We start from the raw sequence: 20,517 nt of genomic DNA, 5'->3' as shown, positions 1-20,517 counted from the left end.
TCCTTCCTTCCTTCCTTCCTTCCTTCCTTCCTTCCTTCCTTCCTTCCTTCCTTCCCTCCCTCCCTCCCTCCCTCCCTCGCTCCCTCCCTCCCTCCCTCTCTCCCTTCTCTTTCTTAAGAAAAAGAGCTGGGCATGGTGGTACACACCTTTAATCACAGCATTTGAAAGAAACAGGCAGGAGGATCTCTGTGAGTTTGAGACCAGCTTGGTCTACAAGGAGTATTTCCAGGATAGCTATGTCTACACGCGCGTACGCGTACGTACACACACGTACACACACACACGAATCAGAGTCTAGAGATGTAACAATTGAACAACTGGTAGAATATTTCTCTGGCTTGTAGCAAGCCTTGGGTTCAGGCTCCAGCACCATATAATGCAGACATGTAACATGTGCCTATAGTCAGAGCTTAAAAGGTAGCATTTATAGAAAGAATATTGGCCAAACACAAGTAAATCTAAATATTAAGAGTTCTGGGGGTTGGAGAGATGGCTCAGAGGTTAATAGCACTGTCTGCTCTTCCAGAGATCCTGAGTTCAATTCCCAGCAACCACATGGTGATTCACAACCATCTACAATGAAATCTGATGCCCTCTTCTGGCACATATGCAGGCAAAACACTGTATACATAATAAATATGTATACAATTCTGGCCAGGCACTCTGCACAACTTTAATCCCAGCACCGGGGAAGGCAGAGGGGAGGTGGTTCTCTGTGAGTTCGAGGCCAGCCTGGTCTACAAAGTGAGTCCAGGACAGCCACGGTTACAGAGAGAAACCCTATCTCAAAAAATCAAAACAAAACACAAAAAGTTCTGATCATGAGGCATCAAACTATGGGTTAATTTAGAAAAGGCCTGTTTTATTTTTCAACAATGGACAAATGAATTTATAATAAAAAAATAACAATGTGTTTTTATGAAAAAACTAAATCTAATACTGATGTCTGAATATATGGGGAACAACTTGAAAGTTCCCTCTATCACAGAAGCTGTGGCTGTGAAATCACTGGTCTGACTTTAGTGACTCTACACATAAATACAAACACCAAATAAGCCAAGTACAGAGTAGCTTCAGTCTAGAACTCACACTATCATAGCTGGGCACAGTGGCACAACTGTGATTCCAGGACTCTGGAGGCAGAGGCAGGGGGATCACTACAAGTTCCAGACCAGCCTGGTCTACGTAATCAGTGCCTATCCCACCAGGGCCTCGTTAACAAAACCCTGTCATGAAAAAAACTGTGTTGTGTTTTGTTTTCTGCACTAGCCACTACTTGGATCTGAGGCAAGATCATGAAAATCCAACCCTTAAGGGTTCTTTCCCATCTGTGTGACGGACATCCAAGAGCTATGATACACTCTGGAGTGCTATGCTCTAAAGTGAGACTGTCAAAATACATACATACATACCAGAGGTTCAACTGTCAGTTGCGGTAACTGCTAATACTCAGTGTTGCTGGGTTGATGGTTCATACCTAAAACCCAGTATTCAGAGGAGGCCAAGGTCGTTTGAAACCAGCCTGGCCACAATACAAGAGGCCAAAAAAAAAAAAAAAAAAAAAAAAAAGGACACAGTTTCTCCGTTAAGCTTATAGAATGGTTCAATCCTATAACACGAACACTTGGGAGCTGAGTCAAGAGATGCCTCAAGCATTAGGCTAGACTGGCGAGCTTCTAGGCCAAGCAACAGACCAAGACCTTATCTCAAAGAACCAAAGGTCTGTTCCTCTACTAGAAAAAGTGCCCATACTTAGCAAACAGTAGGTCCTTCTTCCCCTGGAGCCCAGCCCACTCCCATCCAGCACTATACCCTTCCTGTATTCCGGCTCGGTCTCTGCTCCCCGGTGCTGGAGAGTCTTTCCTCCACATCCACATTGCTGTTATTGTCTTTATCAGACAGGAAGTCATTGTGTTGAGAGAAGGAGTCACTTTCAGAATGATTGGCAGATGGTGTTTCTGATCTCTGGTTGGTAGGAGATGATGACCTAGAAGGTGAGTCCAAACATTTCTTGATCGCAGGGTGGTTAAAAGCCATTGGATCAAATGTCTTTACTCCCTAGAAAAATGAAAGCAGCAAACTTAATCAAATCCACCAAAACTGGTGAAAAACTGAACTCCTGAAAATATCAACTATATTAAGATCATGTTAACAATCCTTCAAAAATCTCTCCTCATCCTGGATGGAGAGATGGCTCAGTCAATAAAGGCTAGGCTCACAAGCAAAAGAAAAAAAAAAAAGACTCTCTCCATATTCGTAAATGCTTATACTTAGCCTCCACCAACAAAACAAAAACTAGAGTGACAAACGATTGTGCAAAAGCAGCAACTCTTAAAGTCAAACATGAGCCAGGTGTGGTGAGGCACTGACCTGTGAATTCATCACTCAAGAAACTGAGGCAGGAGAATATGAAGTTCTGGACCACCATGGGCTACATTTGAAAATGTAAAATAAGAGCTTTAATGTACCTCGGCTGAGAGAGTGCTTGTCCAGCATGCACAAAGCCAGTACCATCTAAAGGGAGCTTGGCAGAAGTTGCCTCGAAGCCTGGCTTCGACAAGGTAGAAGCAGGAAGGCCAGGAATTCGAGAGTAAGTGCCACTATCCCCAGTAAGATTTAAAAGGGCACAGAAGAGCCAGACATTATGGCTCAGACCTATAATCCCAAGGTCTTTGGAATCTAAGTAGGGCAGTACATCCCCTTATGCTCAAGATCAGCCCAATTTATATACTATCAAAACAAAACAGAAGTACACCATATAAAAAAATGAGAACAATAGAAACAGCTTTAAAATAAGCAATGTAGAACATTTTCCCTGAGGTTAGTACAGGGGTCTAAGCTGAGTTCTGGTTTATTTATTTATTTAGAAGAAGTATTATTGGGTGTTCTTCTAGCACTTATGTCAGGAAGCTCACAAAACTGGGACTCTAGCTCAGAAGGAAACCTCTGGCCTCCATCGGCACCTGCATTCACGTGTACATACCTAGACACACACACACATAATTTAAAAAAATCAAACAAATCTCTAACACACACACACACACACACACACACACACACACACACACACACAGCAAACAAATAAAAAACCACCTGCATCACTGGAGGGGAATGCTGCCACTCCCAATAATCCCAATGCTTGGGAAGCTGAGACAGGAGGATTACAACATCTACGGGAGCATGAACAAGATCTCAGTCCAACACACATACGTACAGTTACATTAATCAAAACAAAAGCCCTGGACTATTAAAGAACTGGTCTAGGTGAAAAGACTATTGTTTTAAAATAGAAATAGAGCTGGCTGGGCATGGTGGCTCACGCCTGTAATCCCAGTACTTGGGAGGCAAGAAGCAGGTGGATCTCTGTGAGCTAGAGGCCCGACTGTGCAAAGCATTCCAGGATAGCCAGGGCTTCACACACAAAAGAAACCTGTATCGAAAAACAAAACACAAGAAGGAAAAAAAAAAAAAAAAAAAGACAAAGCTAAATAATTCACTAACAGGGCTTTACTGAGTTATGTGTTCTCCAAACTAAAATAATTAAATGGCTACCTAAAACAGAAGAAAACCTAGCTAAAGATTCCTCGCTGCTGGGCGTGGTGGTGCAAACCTATAATCCCAGCACTCAGGAGGCAGAGGCCTGGTCTACAAAGTGAATCCTGGACAGCCAAGGCTACACAAAGAAACTGTCAAAAAACAAAGAAACAACAACAACAAAAAAACACCCTTCTTAAATGTTTGATTTTCTTAAGGATTTATTTTATCTGTGTAAGTGTTGCCTACATGTACACATGTGTACCACGTGAATGTCTGATTCCTGCAGAAGACAGAAGAGAATGCTGGATCCCCTGAAGGTGAAGATACTGACAGTTGCAAGCCACTGTGTAGCTGGGAACTGAAGCCATCTCTCTAGCTCAAGCCTTAGTAAATCTTAATCAAAACATCAGGAGATGTATTTCTAGATAATCAAACACTACAGATTCTGAGTGCTAATTGTTAATCAACAAAACACTACCCAGTTTTTCAAGCCAAATAGCTGCCTAGAGTTCCTTTACATCATACAAATGCAGCTCATGATATCCAGTATGGTGGGCCAATAATGAGCTATTTGATCAATACCAAAATTTGTACTCAACTGGAAAGTACAACTTCTACAAATTCATGCCCACCCAGAATCTGTGGCTCTATTCAGAAACAGCTAAACTGTAGATTATATACCGACCATATGTGAGACCCTGGGGCCAATTACAGCATAAGCACACACAGAGAACAGGAGGGGCGAAAGGGAGTCTTTGTGATGTAATCAATTTAAAAGGAAATAGTGCAGACTGAGGTTAACCTTCATCCAGGACTAATATCCTTGAAGGAACCTTAGATGCAGAGAAATCCAGGGAAGACACCCAAGGGCATTTTTTTAAATCTTACTAATCTTTGCTTGTGTATTGTGGTCTCTGACTTTGTGTTTTCTGGGGTATTCTGTATGTATGTGTTTCACTGGCACTCTAGGCTTAATACACAACTGCCAGAAAAAAAAAAAAAAAGCAGTAAAAAAGTTTATAGTTATGATGTGTAGAACTTAATTTTAAATGTTTTAGAGGAAAGAAAGAAAAAGAATTCTAAACTTTACATGGTATGCAAACATGTTTGCCTTTTTCTTATACTAGGAACTATCATTAAGAAGTGGCATTTGGAAGAGCAAGGCATAGTAAGTACAACTCAGCAAAAGAAACTAGGTCAAGTCGCAATGAGGTCTCCCGGCTAGCATTACACTAGCAATCATGTAGAGTAAGGACAGGACCATGAATAAACACAATGCCTCATGATCACCTTCCTCAGAAAGGTGGCCAGGCTTATTAAATTCTAACAGTCATAAGAAATGTCTCAATGGTAGGGAATCCACATTGCCCCGACCTCCCTCACACAAGGAAAATGGTGGCTGGGAAGAGACTGGAGTATGAGGAACACTTACCTCAGAAACCTTCAGGAGACCGGCAGAAGCATAATAGTTTGCTACAATGCAGGCTCGGAGCTTATCCATCATCCTTCTGGCTTCAATTAGTCGCTAAAAACAGTGAGAGTTTAAATGTTGTTTAAATATGGCAAATAACAACAATGACTTAAAATCCACAGAATAAACACAAGCAAAAAAAAAAAAAAAAAAAAAAAACCTCAAGAACTCAGCTTCTTGAATTGTTTCAACAAATAAATATTTGTCATCTACTTCAACTGGCAAAGATATGGCCTGGTGATGCGCTGGAGATGCGCTTCAGATGCGTGCTCACATGTATAAGCAAAGCCTGGAGTCTGTGCTTCTACCCCAGAGCACGCCTGGGATAGAGGCGGCGTACTTCCCTCTTTAGTAAAGTCTTAAAAATTACAAACATGGTGGCGCATGCCTTTAATCCCAGTAGTTGGGAGGCAGAGGACAGCCTGGTCTACAGTGAGTTCCAGGACAGCTAGGGCTACACAGAGAAACCCAGTCTCAAAAAATAAAAAAATAAAATTAAATTAAAAAACCTGAAAATAAAATAAACGAAAACAGCGATACACTGTGGGTGAGCATATTAATTAAGAAATAATCATAATATACTGAGAACAACAACAAAAAGGATTATTTGGGAGGGTGGAGGTTCAAGTAGAACTTTTTATCTTTTCTCCAGTTTCATTTATTTATTTTGGGTTTTGCAAGACAAAGACTCATATATCCCAGGCTGTCTTCAAATTCACTACGTAGCAAAGGATGACCTTAAATGTCTGGTCCTCCCAGGCACTGGGGTTCCAGGTGTGGAACCATCCCTCAGCAGGATAATTTTTTGCTTGCTTGCTTGTTTGTTTTGAGACACATTCTGTAACCTTGGCTGTCCTGAAACTCATGGAAACCAAGCTATCCTAGAACTCAAAGAGATCCATCTGCCTCTGCCTCTGCCTCTGGAATGCTGGGATTAAAGGTGTGTGCCACCATGCCCAGCATTTTAAAACAAACAAACAAACAAACAAAAACTTAAAACCTCATCAAACAGTCTTTTCCCTCCATAAATTTACTGTTTTCAATTTATCGTCATTATACCTGGTCAATGACATCGATCTCATGTTCCTTATTCTTCATTTCAAGAGCAAACTGCTCCTTAATAATAGTCTCAATTTTATGCACTGCTGCATCTCGAGCTATATAAAGAATAGAAAACACACCACATTAATCAGTAGCTACTGATTTAAATCAGCATCCAAAAAAATTAGAAAAACAGAAACTGCTCTGGGTTCATGAGACAGTATCCTTAACAAATACACAGAAGTATACAGCTATATAATCTGTTCTTAAATGGTTCAGAAAAAAAAAAAATTTCTTTTCATCTGCATGAAAGATGATATGCATGAGGAAGAAAAATGCAAACCAACAGCAAAACACCATGTGATAGGTCATAAATACAGTTAATAAAAAGATGTTTTTATTGTTTGTGCTTGTGTGGAGTGCACGCATGCATATAACCACACACGCAGGTGCCTGTGGAGGCCAGAAGAGGGTGCCCTATAGCATGGAGCTGGACTGACAGGAGTTTTGAGTTGCCCAGGAAGTACTGGGAACAGAGCAGCACATGCTCTGAACTACTGCACCTGAGCCATCTCTCCAGCCTCAAATATATTATAATGTTTACATCAGTTAAAAGAAAGAAAAGAAAAAAAAAAAAAAAAAGGAAGATAAACCATGAGTCACAATGGTAATGTAATCGATAATTTACTTTTCAGCAGAGAAAAAAAACAATATAATACACTGAACCTTAAATCCCCACTAGTAGCTACAAGCAAGGGTTAGACTAGATCAGTGTTTTCCAAATTTTCATTACTCACATATGACGATCAAGATTATTACAATCTTATAATTATTATTATTATCACATCTGGCTTGAGTGCATGTTCCCAAAAGTTCCTTGTGCTAAAAGCTTGGTTTAGTAAGTCTAGGTGTGACCTAGTTGGAAGAGTCCATGTCTTTGAAGGACATATCTCATCCTAAACCCACGTAATTCACTCTTTCTCCTTCAGCTTCTGGACTATTGCTCCATAAACAGCCCTACCACAAGAATGATGTCATCACATCCTGCCTCATGTCAGGCCCAGAGCAACGGAGCCCGACAACCTCTGAAAGCAGGACAAGAAAAACCTCTCCTTTGACATTTGCTGGCTAACACACAGGTAAAATATTAATAAGCACAATTAACACTTTAACATAATGTTATCCTATTTATGCAAGAGTACCCATGAAAAAAACCTAATCATTATTTCTGTACACATGAAAAAAAATATGAAACTATTAAAACATTCATCATCTACAATCATCGCACATGGTTATTCATATTATGGACATCGAAACACTTTGATTTTGTATTATTATTTTTAAAGATTTATTTAAGTTTTAATTACATGTTTATATATGAGTACAGATGCCCATGGAGGCCAAAGAGGGTATCCACTTCCCTGTAGCTGGAGTCACCTACCATGAACACTGGAAACCCAAATGGGTCCTCTGCAAGAGCACCGAGCTTGGGAGCTGGAGTGATGGCTCAGTTGTTAGAAGCACTGACTAGCCTTACAGAGGAGCAGGGTTTGAATCCTAGCACCCACACAGCAACTAATAATCTCCTGTAACTCCAGTTTCAGAGGATACAACACCCTCCTTTGGTCTACTCAGGAAAAGCATGTGCATGGTGCACAGACATAAATGCCCATAAAACACCCATATACATAAAATTACACACATATACAATGCTAGGTGGTGGTACCCCTTTAATCCCAGCACTCGGGAGGCAGAGGCAGATAGATCTCTGAGTTTGAGACCAGCTTGGTCTACAGAGTAAGTTCCAGGACATCCAGGGCTATACAGAGAAAGACTTTCAAAAAAAAGTCTGATATTCATAAACTGGGCATAGTGGCACACACCTTTAATCCCACACACAGGGGACAGAAGCAGGTGGATCTCTGTGAGTTCAAGGCCAGCCTGGTATACAGAATGAGTTCCAGACAGCCAGAGCTACATAACAGAGACCATGTCTCAATATACCAAAAAGGGGTAAAAAACAATCTTTAAAAAATAAAAAAAGAGGAACACACTCTTAACCACTGAGCCATCTCTCCAGTTGCCAAAATTCTGACGTTAAGTTATATGCGGGGGCTAGAGAGATAGCTCAGTGGTTAAGAGCACTGCCTGCTCTTCCAAAAGACCCAGTTCAATTCCCAGCACCCACATGGCAGCTCAGAGCTGTCTCCATTTCCAAGGGATTTGACACCTTCACGCTGATGCACATAAAATAAAATTAAATAATTTTTTAAAAAGTTATATGCGATAATAGCTAAGATTTACAGCTTGCTTTACCTCCAGACTACTTGATCATGTTCCTGTCAGATCTCCTCCCTTGTATGTCACCATGGTGAAGTGCACAGAGCATTAGACTGATCCTTCATATAGCCTTTAGCTTGTGTATGATGATAGATATTTGTGCAGATTCTATAAATCCTGTGCATACGCAAATGTCAGCAAAGGTTAAGTCTCAAAGCAACTTGATGTCTACCTGAACTCTCAATCGCTTTATGCCGCTTATTTGGAAGGGCCACAGATACATCCTCATAATCAGGGTCAGTTTCTTTGATTGTTCGCTTGATTCCAGACATGGCGACATTCAATTCTTTACTGTGAAGCAATAACAAACACATTAATAGCACTACAAAATACTGTGTACATACACAAAGGGGATAAATAAACACTACAAAATATTGGTACTTATTTTGCATAAGTCTGTATACCCAGGCTGAATATGCCTGGTCTGAAAAGCCTTACCCGGAAATGTTTCAACCTTGGGAGATTTTAGATTTTCTGGTTAGGAATGCTCAACTCTCAATGTTTGTGTGTACTTAACCAACAGAATTAAGTCTAACATTAAAAGTTTCTAAAAATATTATCAGCATGGCTATTTGTTTGAAAGCTTGGGTTTCCCTTCCAGGGGGAAAATTCTTTAACAAAGCTGTACATTGCTCTACTGCTCACATTTCTTTTCTTTTTTTAAATTTGAGACATATCTCTATGTACCCCTGGCTGTCCTGAAGCTCAGTGTAGAGCAGGCTGACCTTGAACTCAGGGATCCTTCTGTCTCTGCCACTGTCTCCCAAGTGTTGGAAATGCATGCACCACTATGCCTAGCCCTGCTCACCTTTCAAAAGGAGTCTAGCTTTCAGAGTATGAAAATAAGCCATCGACAAAAGCAATGGTAAGCTTACAGTGCTATGTAATTTAAAAAGATGTAAGCGTATTTCAAAGCAAGAGTATAACTCAGGGCTCATTCCAATATGCAAGACCCCCCCCCCCCCCGTTACTTCTACAGTGCTTGCTACAGCAGGTACTCAATAAAATCATCCCTGATCTTTTAGTATTACTTATAACAAAGACAACTGTGTACTTATGCTAAACTACTGACCAACTCTGCAATATGGTAAATAAGCCAGTCTTACATATAAATGCTTGAACAATCCCATAAATCCTCTAATTTCACAATGCCTCATATATTAGCCACGAACTACATGCGGCTACTTAAATTGAAAACTAAAGAAAACTGGTGCTCTTCCAGGAGACCTAGGTTGGATCCTAGTACCCACAATGATTTGTAACTCCAGTTCCAGGGGATGTGACTCCCTCTTCTCCACTCCATAGGCACTAGGCATGCACAAACACATATAGGCAAACCACCCAGACACACACACAATAAAATTAAGTATATACATAAATAAATTAAGTATAAAATTCAGTTTCTTTTTCTTTAGCCACAATGAATTATTTTTAAAATTTTTAACTTATTAATTTTTATTTTATATGCATTGGTGTTTTGCCTACATGTTCATGTTATGAAGGTATTGAATCCCCAAGAACTGAAGCTACCCAGCTATGATCTGCAATGTGGGTCCTGGGGATTGAACTGGGGTCCTCTTGAAGAGCAGCTAGTACCGTTATGCACTGAGCTATCTCACCAGTGCCCCTGTTTTTGCTTTCTCCAGACAGGGTTTCTCTGTAATCCCCTGGCTGTCCTGGAACTCACTCTGCACACCAGGCTAGCCTTGAACTCGAAGAGATGCACCTGCCTATGCCTCCCAGAGTGCTGAGATTAAAGGTGTGTGCCACCACTGCCTCTAGCTACAGTGATTTCTTTTTTGTTTTGTTTCTTTTTTCTTCTTTTTATTTATTGTTTATTACAATTTACTCACTTTGTATCCCAGTTATAGCCCCTCCCTCATTTCCCCCTATGTCCTCTCCCTAGTCCACTAAACACAGTAAAGGCAATATACAGTGAATTCCTGACATTCCTGTGTTCAACAGCCATCAGAAGCTAGTCACTGCTGTGGCAGGCAGCATGAACAGGAATGTAATAACATCTTCAAAAACTGTTTTACAACATGAGCCATCCTAGGAAATATTGCACTGTTTAATAGAAACAAAATAAGAGCCACATAAAGATTCTTGTATTTTTTTAGCAGCCATATTTTAAAAGAAACAGGTAAAAGAAGTTGATATTACCTAACCCAGTATATCCAAAATATCATCCCACTAATCTAACCAATAGAAACAACTCAGTTATTTCGATTTTTACATTGCTATATTTTCACCAAGTCTTTAAGATCTGATGTGTTGTGTACATGCAAAGCACATCATAATTTGCACTAATCATGTTTCCAAGACTCAATTAATGGCCTGAAGCTAGTGGCACCCTTAGTGGGCACATTCAATCACTACTGAGATTAGAAAACTGGGGGGTGGGGTGGGGGAGCAGGGATGGCGTTCAGTGGCAGAGCAAGGCAAAAGACGGCAGGGGGTGTGGAACAGGTAGACGCCCACAGTAAAGGCCTATAACATACAAGACTGCTTCCTGAGTCCCAAGCTTGTGACCTACCACTACAGATGAGCTTACCTAGTCAGATGCAGAAATACACATTAGCCGTTTCTTGAGGTGCTTATTTTAAATGAAGACAGGTGTGATAGAAGATATCCTATACTTGACACTAAGGAAGTAGATCAAGACCAGCCCAGGCAACTCAGTAAGACTCAGAATAAAAATAAAAGGGAGAGTGTGTCTTAAAAGCAGTCAACCAACAATCTTAACGTGATATCAGAATCCAGCATCTACTCAGGTCCCAACATTGACAGGTACCCGCCTGGGGTACTACTGAGTACCAGTCAGCACTCTCCCTGCCACATCTCATGTGGGATGCGAGTTTACATCAGAATAGTCCTACCTCAGTTCACCACCCTGCTCCTTGCCTCCTGCCTGAGAATCAGAGAGCCTGCCATGAACCAAAATGCATCCTTAAAAGTGTAAGATGGGGCAGGAAACAAGGCTTAGTGGCTAAGGGTACTGGCTGCTCTTCCAGAAGACCCATGTTTGAGTCCTGGCACCTATACCTACATGGTGCCTAGCAAGTCTCTAACTCCAGTTCCAGGGAATTTAATGTCCTCTTCTCCACTCCATAGGTACTACACAAACATACATGTGGGCAAAACACCCACACATAAAACAAAAATAAACCTTGGGCTGGAGAGATGGCTCAGAGGTTAAGAGCACTGGCTGCCCTTCCAGAGGTCATGAGTTCAATTCCAGGCAACCACATGGTTCTTCACAACCATCTATAATAAGATCTGCTGCCTGTCTTCTGGCCTGCAGGTGTACTGCAAGCAGAACACTGCACACATAATAAATAAATAAAACTTAAAAAAAAAAAATCTTTAAAATGTCTAAGTGTCTTCCTCCATTACCACACAGGAGAGATCTACCATGATCTCTCTGAGATACTGGGCCTGAACTACTCCTCTCTTGGAGCCCCACATCCATACCCTTTCAAATAAACTCCTTACTTCCCAATAATCCCTCAGTGTCCTCTTGAACCATCCACCCCAATCTAAAACACAACAAAAATCATTAACTCAAAACTACTTACTTATTTACATACATACCTTTGTGTGGAAATGTCTTAAAATACAAGACAGTAAAATTTACCTAGTTCACTTTTTCCTCTCAAAGAAGTTTTTTTAAAGTTGTATTCGTTTAAAGGTAAGACAAGACAAAAACACCAATTTAAAAGCACCTCAGCTCTTTGTCTAGTCCTTACTTCCACTAAGAGAGCAAAACAAACACAGAAAGCCTGCTGTGTTGCCTCTAATCACAGCACTTGGGAGTGAAGGAATTCCATGCCAGCCTCAGTGACAAATCATGATGGAGGTCAACCTCAGCTGTAGAAGACCTTGTCTCAAACACCAAGAGGAGCTGGAGAGCTGGCTCAGCAGTTAAGAGCACGGCCTGCTCTTCCAGAGGACCTGAGACCAATTCCCAGCACCCAAAGGATGGCATGCAACTATCTGTCGCTCCAATTTCAGAGGATCAGAGGCCCTCTTCTGGCCTCTGCTGACACCTTGCAGATAGCACAGAAACAAGAAGGCAAACACTCACACACATAAAATAACAATAAAAGTAAAAACAGAAAGCCAAGAGGGTACTTAAGGGTACTCAGAGACAGTCACCTGACTCAGGTGACTGAGTCATTACATGACAGATACATAACTCCTGGATAACAATTTTTTAATGGTAATACTGTTTTGTGTAATAACAGTAAAATTTAAAATATTCCAAAAAGCATGCAGCACCTACGAGCAGGCTACATGAAGTCATGTAAAGTTTGTTCAAAACCATTCGTTACCTGCTGTAATTTACAAAGTAAATACATCTGGAAAGTGAGGAATCTATTATTTTTCTGAAGTCAGTAAAAAGTGGGGCTAGGTAGGAAAGCAGCTCAGTGGTAGGGTGCTTGTGCTGAAGCTCTGGGTTGAAGCACTACATTCAAACAAACCAGCAGCTGGCAGACACCTATAATCACAGCACTCAGGTGGAGGAAAGGTCATCCTGGGTTACAGTGAGTTCAAGGCCAGCCTGGACTTCATGAGAACCTGTCTCAAAAGACAGGCATACAGTCAGAAAGGCTGTTTCATCTTTGGTTTGTGATTAGTTTAGTCAATCTGAGAGTCTCTTGGTGACATAAAGGAAAAAATAATGAAAACCTAAAAGGGCAGAAATAAAGAAAAAAATCTCTATTTTAAAAATCTAATTTATTTTTGTTAGATATAAATGTGTACATGGGTATGTGCACGAGTGTAGGTGCCTGCCGAAGCCAGAGGCTTCAGGCCTCTGGAGCTGGACAGGTGGGGGCAGTCATGTGGGCACTTGTTGGGGTTGATCTGGATGGAGCTACTGCCTGCCCCCCAAAGATCCTTACTGTCCCACGAGCAAATTCTCCCGTATCCAAAATGACATTGTGTAAATGTCTCCCAAAATATTCCGATTGGCTAATAAAGTTGCTAACTGCCTGGGCTCAGCAGAGAGGTAGGCGGAACTAAGGTTCCTGGGCTTTGGAGTTGGAAAATGGACCATGAGGAGGGGGGAGAGGAGGGAGAAAGGAGCAAGTTGTCATGGGTTGTTGTAACCAGGAGCACATGGTAAAAGCAGCTTGCTCTGAGGACTGGCCTAACGGAGCACAAGTAGCTCAAGTGGAACATCTGCAGGTATTTATGGGGATTTTGGATGGGAAGCCAACAAGATAACCTAGAGGGTTGATTTCTGCCCAGCCCTTGTGTTTAAGGCTTATTACAAATCTAACAAGTTTTTGTGTCTTTTATTTCTAAAATAGAAGGTTAAGGAATAACTGCCACTGTATTAACAGCCAACATTAATTAAGATTAATAGAGTAATTAATTCCATTTACAGGTGCTGGAAATTGAACCCTGGTCCTCTGGAAGAACAGTCAGTGCTCCTATTGAGCCATCTCTCCAGTCTCTTATTTCTTAGAAATAAGACCAAACACCAAAAGCCAAAACATCTTCTACTCACAGGGGTCAGATCTTCAAGCTTGTTCCTGAACTCCCTCAGTGGTCAACTAACTTCTGGAGAATGTCCCAAAAGTCTTATGGCATTATCTGTAAAGGTGAATCCAGGTGGGGTATCACCTTCACCTACCTACGAAATTCATAATGTGCAGTGTCCTCCCATTCCCCAAATAATTGTAAGAATAACCCTCCTCAGAGAGATGTACTAAAAGGACAAAAAAGTTCACTGAACACCAACTAGTACCGTTTTGTTCTCATTCCAAAGATAAAGCAAACTGTACAAACTGTCCTCTGATGTACAAACTGAGGACAAGAAGGTACTGGTAAGGATGAAACCCGGCAGTAAATAATTTATTCGGAGGTCACTTGTTGCATTAAGAACCTGGAATGATTGAGACCTCAGAAGGCTTGGTTGGCAAAGAACTTGGAATGAAGCTGGAAGCGGTAACACATACCTGGAATCCCAGTATTTGGGGAGGCAGGGGCCAGCCTGGTCTACAAAGTAAATTCCAGGACAGCCAGAGCTACACAGAGAAAACATGTCTGAAAAAAAAAACCAACAAAACAAAAAAAAAAACCCTGCAGGGCCCAGTGGTGCATACCTCTAATACTAGAGGCAGAGGGAGGGTTGCTGTAAGTCCACAGACAACTCCATTTATGGTATGAGCTCAAGGCCAAGAAGAGACACACAGCAAGACCCAATGTCAAACCCAAAGCTAAGCAAACAAAATTACACTATACTAATTACATAACATTGCCCCTGGGTTTATTTAGTTCTTTTCTGGGGCAGGAGCCACTACGCAGCTCGGATGGGCTTTGAGTCCACTGAGATCTGCCTGCCTATCCCGGGCTAAGATTATAGGCATGTACCACCACAGCAAACCCATCACTGCAAACGACACGGTTTCTCTTTGTAGCCCTGCTATCCTGGAATTCTCTTTGTAGACAGTTTTCATTTCAGGAAAGAACTAGAACTAAAACCCTCTCACTTGAGATGCAGGCAAGTTTGAGGAGTAAAACCTGATACATGAATGCTCTTGGGAAAATCTGCCATAGACTACCCCTACCCTAAGTATCTTGTCAGCAGTTTTATATCCCTTAGGCATGTGAATCTTGGAATGAGACAGGCACTCTCTTGCTCACTAGCGGTGGGGTGCTGTGGGGTGGGGTGGGGCACAATCACTCAGAAAGCAAGACGGTCCAAAGATCTAGGCAGCGATATTCAGTGCTCCTTAGTCCCCCTGTCCACATTGTTCAGGTCAGACAAAACTTCCCACCCTGTGAGCAAGACAACTAGTGCTCCTGTAGTATAAAAAGAAAGCTGTGATCCATTCTTCAGAGATCCACACAAAATGGAAAACTGTTATAACTAATCAATACCTACCTAAGCAACAAGAAAGATGAGTCTCAGTCTTTATGGCCATAGAAAGGAACCAGAACAAGGATACATGTTGAAGGATTCTATTTCTTAAATCCCTCAACTGATAAAAAAAAAAAAATGCATAACCATAGAAACAACTTTTTTTTTTTTTTTTTTGAGACAGGGTTGCTCTGTGTAGCTTTGGCTGTTCTGGGACTCACTCTATAGACCAGGCTGGCCAGAGAAACTTGAAAGAAGCCGAGGGTGCTGGTGGTAGGGACTGACTTGGAGAATAAAAGCTCTTTCACAGTGTCTTATATATTAATTAGAGTGTAAATTACATGAAAATCAGCGATTCATACTGCTGAAAGCCTGTGTTTTACTGTATGCAAATTATACCTATTAAGAAAAGCACTGAAAATGCCGGTGGTATCCGTATACACCTTTAATCCCAGCAGGCTGATCTCTGTGAGTCTGAGGCTAGTCTGGTCTAAGAAAACCAGTTCAAAACAACCAAGAAAGAAAAAGGAAAAGCATTACAAAATTTTTTCTAACAATGTCAATACCTGTTTGCTTCAGGATAACAATTTCCCAAACAATTAAGGGTAAATTCACATGCTGTGGCATGATCTGCAAACTTCATGCCCTGGCCCCTTTTAACTCTGATCTCAGATATAGGCATGTCACCCTCTGTTCCTCACATATTCTCAGATATTCTGGACTTCTGTGTTTCTGGTTCCTTCTGCCTGAGAAGTTCATCCAAGCTCAAATAGCCACTTGATCTGAACACCTAGAAAGCGTCTGAAAATATTCAATAAACTGCTAAAAAAAAAAAAAAAAAAAAAAAAACACCTACCTAAACTACCAGCCAAAGTAAAAAGCTCCCAGGTTATATAACTACTAACACTCATAGTTCTTTTTAGAACATTTGCAAATCCATTTGTTCACAGAGTTCCATATTAATACAAACAAATCCTTAAATTGTCGGGGTCTGGAGGTACAAGCCTTTTAATCCTAGTCCTTCTGAGACAGAGGTAGGCAGAGCTCCATGAGTACAAGGCTAGCCTGGTCTATACAGTGAGTGAGGATAGCAAAGGATACATAGTGGGGCTCTGTCTTTAAATACACACACACACACACACACACACACACAAAACTGAAAGACAAACCAGAGAAAGAGAAAAAGACAGACCAACTCCCACCCCCAGAAGCCCCTGAGCCCTGCCTCCCAAGTGCTGAGGTTACAAGCATGACTCACCACACCCAACTACCCTTGGCATACTTTTATCACCATGTAACAGTTCCCTGTCTATTCCCTCTTCCGATCAGAGAATGCCTTGCCTAGTGAACACCAAGTCTATCCCTACAGAATCAAAGCTTGCAAGCCTCTACAGAACAGTTACCTTCCTGATTTTACCTTGACCTTCTCATTTTACTACAGCACTCTTCATCCTTCAAGAATCAAAGGAAATTCCAACTCACGAACGCAATGGCACATCAGACAGGCCTTGAATTTCAATCAACGTTAACTTCCTAAACAGCTAACATTACAGGTGTGCAACTGCTACCCAAAATCTGGAAAAACCAAAGTAATCACAGGAAAGGGAATCAAATGTTTATGGTCCAGTGAGAATTCCAGTGGCACATACTTCTAGGCCTAGCGCTGGGGGAGATAGGGAAGGCTGATTGTAAGAATCCTGAGTTCAAACATACCGAGCCTGTCTCCCCCTCTCCACGAGAGGCAGGCATGGTGACTCTCAGCATGGTAGCCTCAGCAGTGGGGAAGGAGGAGTGCCAACGGTTTGTGGCCTGCTTGTCCTGCTCAGGGAGTGCTGGGCCAGCTACAGCTATAGAGTGTGAGCCTGCTCCACCTCCAACCCTTCAAAATACATAAATACATAAATACCGCCTCCAACAAAAAAAGACCCCAAAAACTTTTTTCTCTTGTAATTCTGCAAATGGAACCCAGGGCCTCGCACAGCATTCTATCACTGCGTTCCATCTACAATTCTGTTTTCTTTACCATACACACCAGAGAATGTGAAAACAACCACTGCACATTCTTGTTTTTCTGTAGGGGAAACATTCACTCATCCCATCCTCCAAACAGCAGTCATGTACAGACTGACAGAGGAGCAGGATTACAGATGCAATGGCCAACTTAAAGAAGAAGCAACAAAGGTTCAAGTAAAGAAAATTAAAAATCCACAGTTGGGCAGTGGAAAGCTGGCTTAACTGTTAAGAGCACTTGTTCTTGCATAAGTCCCAAGTTCGAGTCCCAGGACCCACATAGTTCACGCCATCCCAAAGTCCAGCACCAGGGATCTAATGCTCTCTTCTGACCTCCACATGTATCAGGCTCTCAAGTGGTACACAGACACACATACAAACTAAATGCTCATACACATAAAAGATAGACCTTAAAACAACAACAAGAAAAGAAAGACCCATCGCGGAGAGTGTCGGGAGCCGCTCCCGCCACTACAAGGTGGCGCCGGTCTCCTGCTTCCTGGTTCTTCTTGCCAGCATTGCTTTGGCGGGAGCGGTTCCCGCCAAAGGCTTTGCGATCTGCGCATGTGCCACCTTATGCTAATGTAGGCTTATGTGGTCCTCCAATTAGGGATCATATGCTAATCAGGTTTTGTGTGGAGCACCAATCACAGACGAACACGTCGCCTTGACTGGCTATTTAAGCAGAGCACAACCCGGGGTCTGGGTCCTTCCTTCACCATCTGCTAAAAGAGCTGTAACAATAAAGTTGTTGCTGGACACTCCTCGGTTGCCGCGTCATCCTTATCGGCGAAGGCTGCGCGCGACAGGAGAGTTGGAGATGGATCCCAGGTTAAGAGCACTTACTATAGAACCATTAGGACCAGAATTCAGATTTGGATCCCAGCAACACTGTAACAAGCTGGGTGTCCCCAAGTGCCTGCAACTGCAGCTGAGGGTCTGAAGGTGTGCGCACGTGTGCACCCGCATGCATATGTTCACACACAGTAAAAGCAATGGTTTTTTAAATGTACGGTTTAATGAGAATAGTCCAAATATTTCTGAGAATATAACCAGAGGAAATGAAATATTTTCAAGCCAGGCTAGCGTCCATCCTAGTGCGCAGATCTACGAGGTAAGTCTTAGTTTTCCACAGATGCACACACACAATTAGGCAGGTAGGCCACCTGGAGCGTCACCTGCTGTGCAGCTGCTGTGCCACAGAGCTTTAGCCCCAATCCCTTCCTGCACCACCCTGGACTTACTACTTTGAGACTTTAGCTTGTGCTAAAGTTGCTTAGGCTAACCTTGAACCTACTCTGAAGCTTTGAGCTAGTGATTTTCTGCTAAAAATAAATAAATTCTAAAAAGCTTATCTAAATTGTGATGCTTTTAAATTTTTTTTAAGTATGTAGTATACATGTTTTGCCTGCATGTAGGTAAATGTACTGCATGTGTGGCTCTTATCCATAGATACCAAAACAGGACATGATACCATGAACCTGAAGTTAATGGTTGGTTATAACCCTCCATGTGGGTGCAGGGAACCAAACCCAGATCCCCTGCAAGAACAGCAAGTGTTCTTATCCACCGAGTCACTTCTCCAGACTTAAACAGACTTAGTTTTATTGGTGTATACACATGTATGTTGTATGTGCACATACATACAGGTGCTCTTGGAGGTCATAAAGGCATAGCATCTCTTGGAGCTGGAGTTACAGAGAGTTGTGAGGAACCTGACATGTGTGCTAGGAATTATTAGTCTTGGGATCTCTAAGAGTATCAAGTACTCTTAAATTGCTAAAGGGCTGGGATCAGGCTGTAAAGAGATTAAACAAATAAGTGGAAAAAAAAGATAAAAGTTGCTGAGCTAGTGATCCCCCACTTTAAGTCTGCAAGTCGCTGGAGCTATAGGCCTACTACTAGGCCTGGCTCTTCTTAGTCTATAATGAAAGAGTATTTAGTTGTGTGCCATGACATACCTATAATCCCATCATATATGCAGAAGTACCAGGGTCTTATAGCTACCCCAGGCCATTTGAGGCTCCTGTTCCAAACATAACACTAACTATCCAACCAAAAACAGTACATAAGCAAACTACAGCATGTCGAATATTACACAGCAGAGAGCACTTAAAACTATAGGAAATTTTACAAAGTCTTATATTCAACCCTCAAGCCATGTGTAATAGCTAAAGAACACTTAACAATGAATCAGAAAACTAACAAATAAATAAATAAATGGGCTGCAGAAGTAATTCAGTGTTCAGAATGCCTAGCACACAAAAGGCCCTGGTTCCACCTCCAAGCACTGAAAACAGTCCCTCACAACAGAACAGGAATGTTGCAGAGATAGATGGCTCAGTGGTTAAGAACACCGAGCGCTCTTTCACAGGATATCCAAGTTTGATTCTCAGCACCCATGGTGGTGCTGTCCCAACAGTCTGTAACTCCAGTTCCCACCGATCTGACACCCTCATCTGGCCTCTGTGGGGGCTGCATGGAAGTGGTGCATAGCCATACATGCAGGCAAAATACTCATATAAGTGTTTTTAAACTGTGGGGGAAAAGATTAAAATATGCTAGTAATAAAAAACTGACAGAGCGAGGGATAAACCTCGGGGGTAAAGTGTGCCTGCCAACATGTGGGTAAGCAGCAAGCATATGGAGGTCTGAGAACAATGTGTATGGGTGTAGGTTATTTCTTTCTGCCATGTGGCTCCTGGGAATGGAGCTAAGGCCATCTTACCAGTCCAAAAAGGACCAATTCCTACTCTAGTAACTTGTAAGCACTCAGGGTTTCCAGAGAGGAAATACAATCTTCTGTTTCTTTTCTGCCCTTTGTTTAACCTTTTAATCCTCAGTTTTATACAGTCACATGTAACTGTTTTCTCAACATACTGACCTTATGATGAATACATATCTCTGATTTACTTCATTCAAAATAGATCTCAAGATACTTCATCTCAATAAATATCATGGTTATTTCTCTATTCAGTTACTCAAAACAAGAATTAAGAGAGCAATGCAGGACTTGCGGGCAAAAAGCCTACAAGCTCAGCAGTCCAGGGGCAAGAAAAGGATTCAGAATTCAAGGCCATCTGTGGCTATACACTGAGTTTGAAGCCAGCCTGAGCAACACAAAACTGTTTCAAAACAGAAACTAAATACTCAAAAGTAAGCACAAACACACACTCTCAACTAAAGAAAAGAAAAGAAAAGAAAGAAAGAAAGAAAGAAAGAAAGAAAGAAAGAAAGAAAGAAA

The 20,517-nt window shown here is 41.7% G+C and overlaps 1 protein-coding gene across 3 annotated transcripts in view; it reads right to left on the bottom strand.

Moving 5' to 3' along the window:
• Nucleotides 1-20,517, bottom strand: part of Yeats2 (YEATS domain containing 2) — an 88,149-nt gene that overhangs the window by 66,036 nt on the left and 1,596 nt on the right. For 2 of the 3 annotated variants that reach the window (XM_055625022.1, XM_055625023.1), the window contains exons 2-5: nucleotides 8,562-8,680; nucleotides 6,068-6,165; nucleotides 4,970-5,062; nucleotides 1,813-2,058 (exon numbers count right to left, since the gene is read on the bottom strand). In XM_055625022.1, the coding sequence (XP_055480997.1) occupies nucleotides 1,813-2,058; nucleotides 4,970-5,062; nucleotides 6,068-6,165; nucleotides 8,562-8,661 (537 nt within the window). In that variant the 5' untranslated portion in view covers nucleotides 8,662-8,680. Of the gene's footprint in view, nucleotides 1-1,812; nucleotides 2,059-4,969; nucleotides 5,063-6,067; nucleotides 6,166-8,365; nucleotides 8,412-8,561; nucleotides 8,681-20,517 lie in introns of those variants that run through there. The other variant, XM_055625024.1, reaches the window with a different exon arrangement.

This window comes from Psammomys obesus, unplaced genomic scaffold, assembly GCF_907164565.1.
Source record: "Psammomys obesus unplaced genomic scaffold, mPsaObe1.curated_primary_1811, whole genome shotgun sequence".
Taxonomy (NCBI): Eukaryota; Metazoa; Chordata; class Mammalia; order Rodentia; family Muridae; genus Psammomys; species Psammomys obesus.
This window is presented reverse-complemented; position numbering and strand designations above follow the sequence as displayed.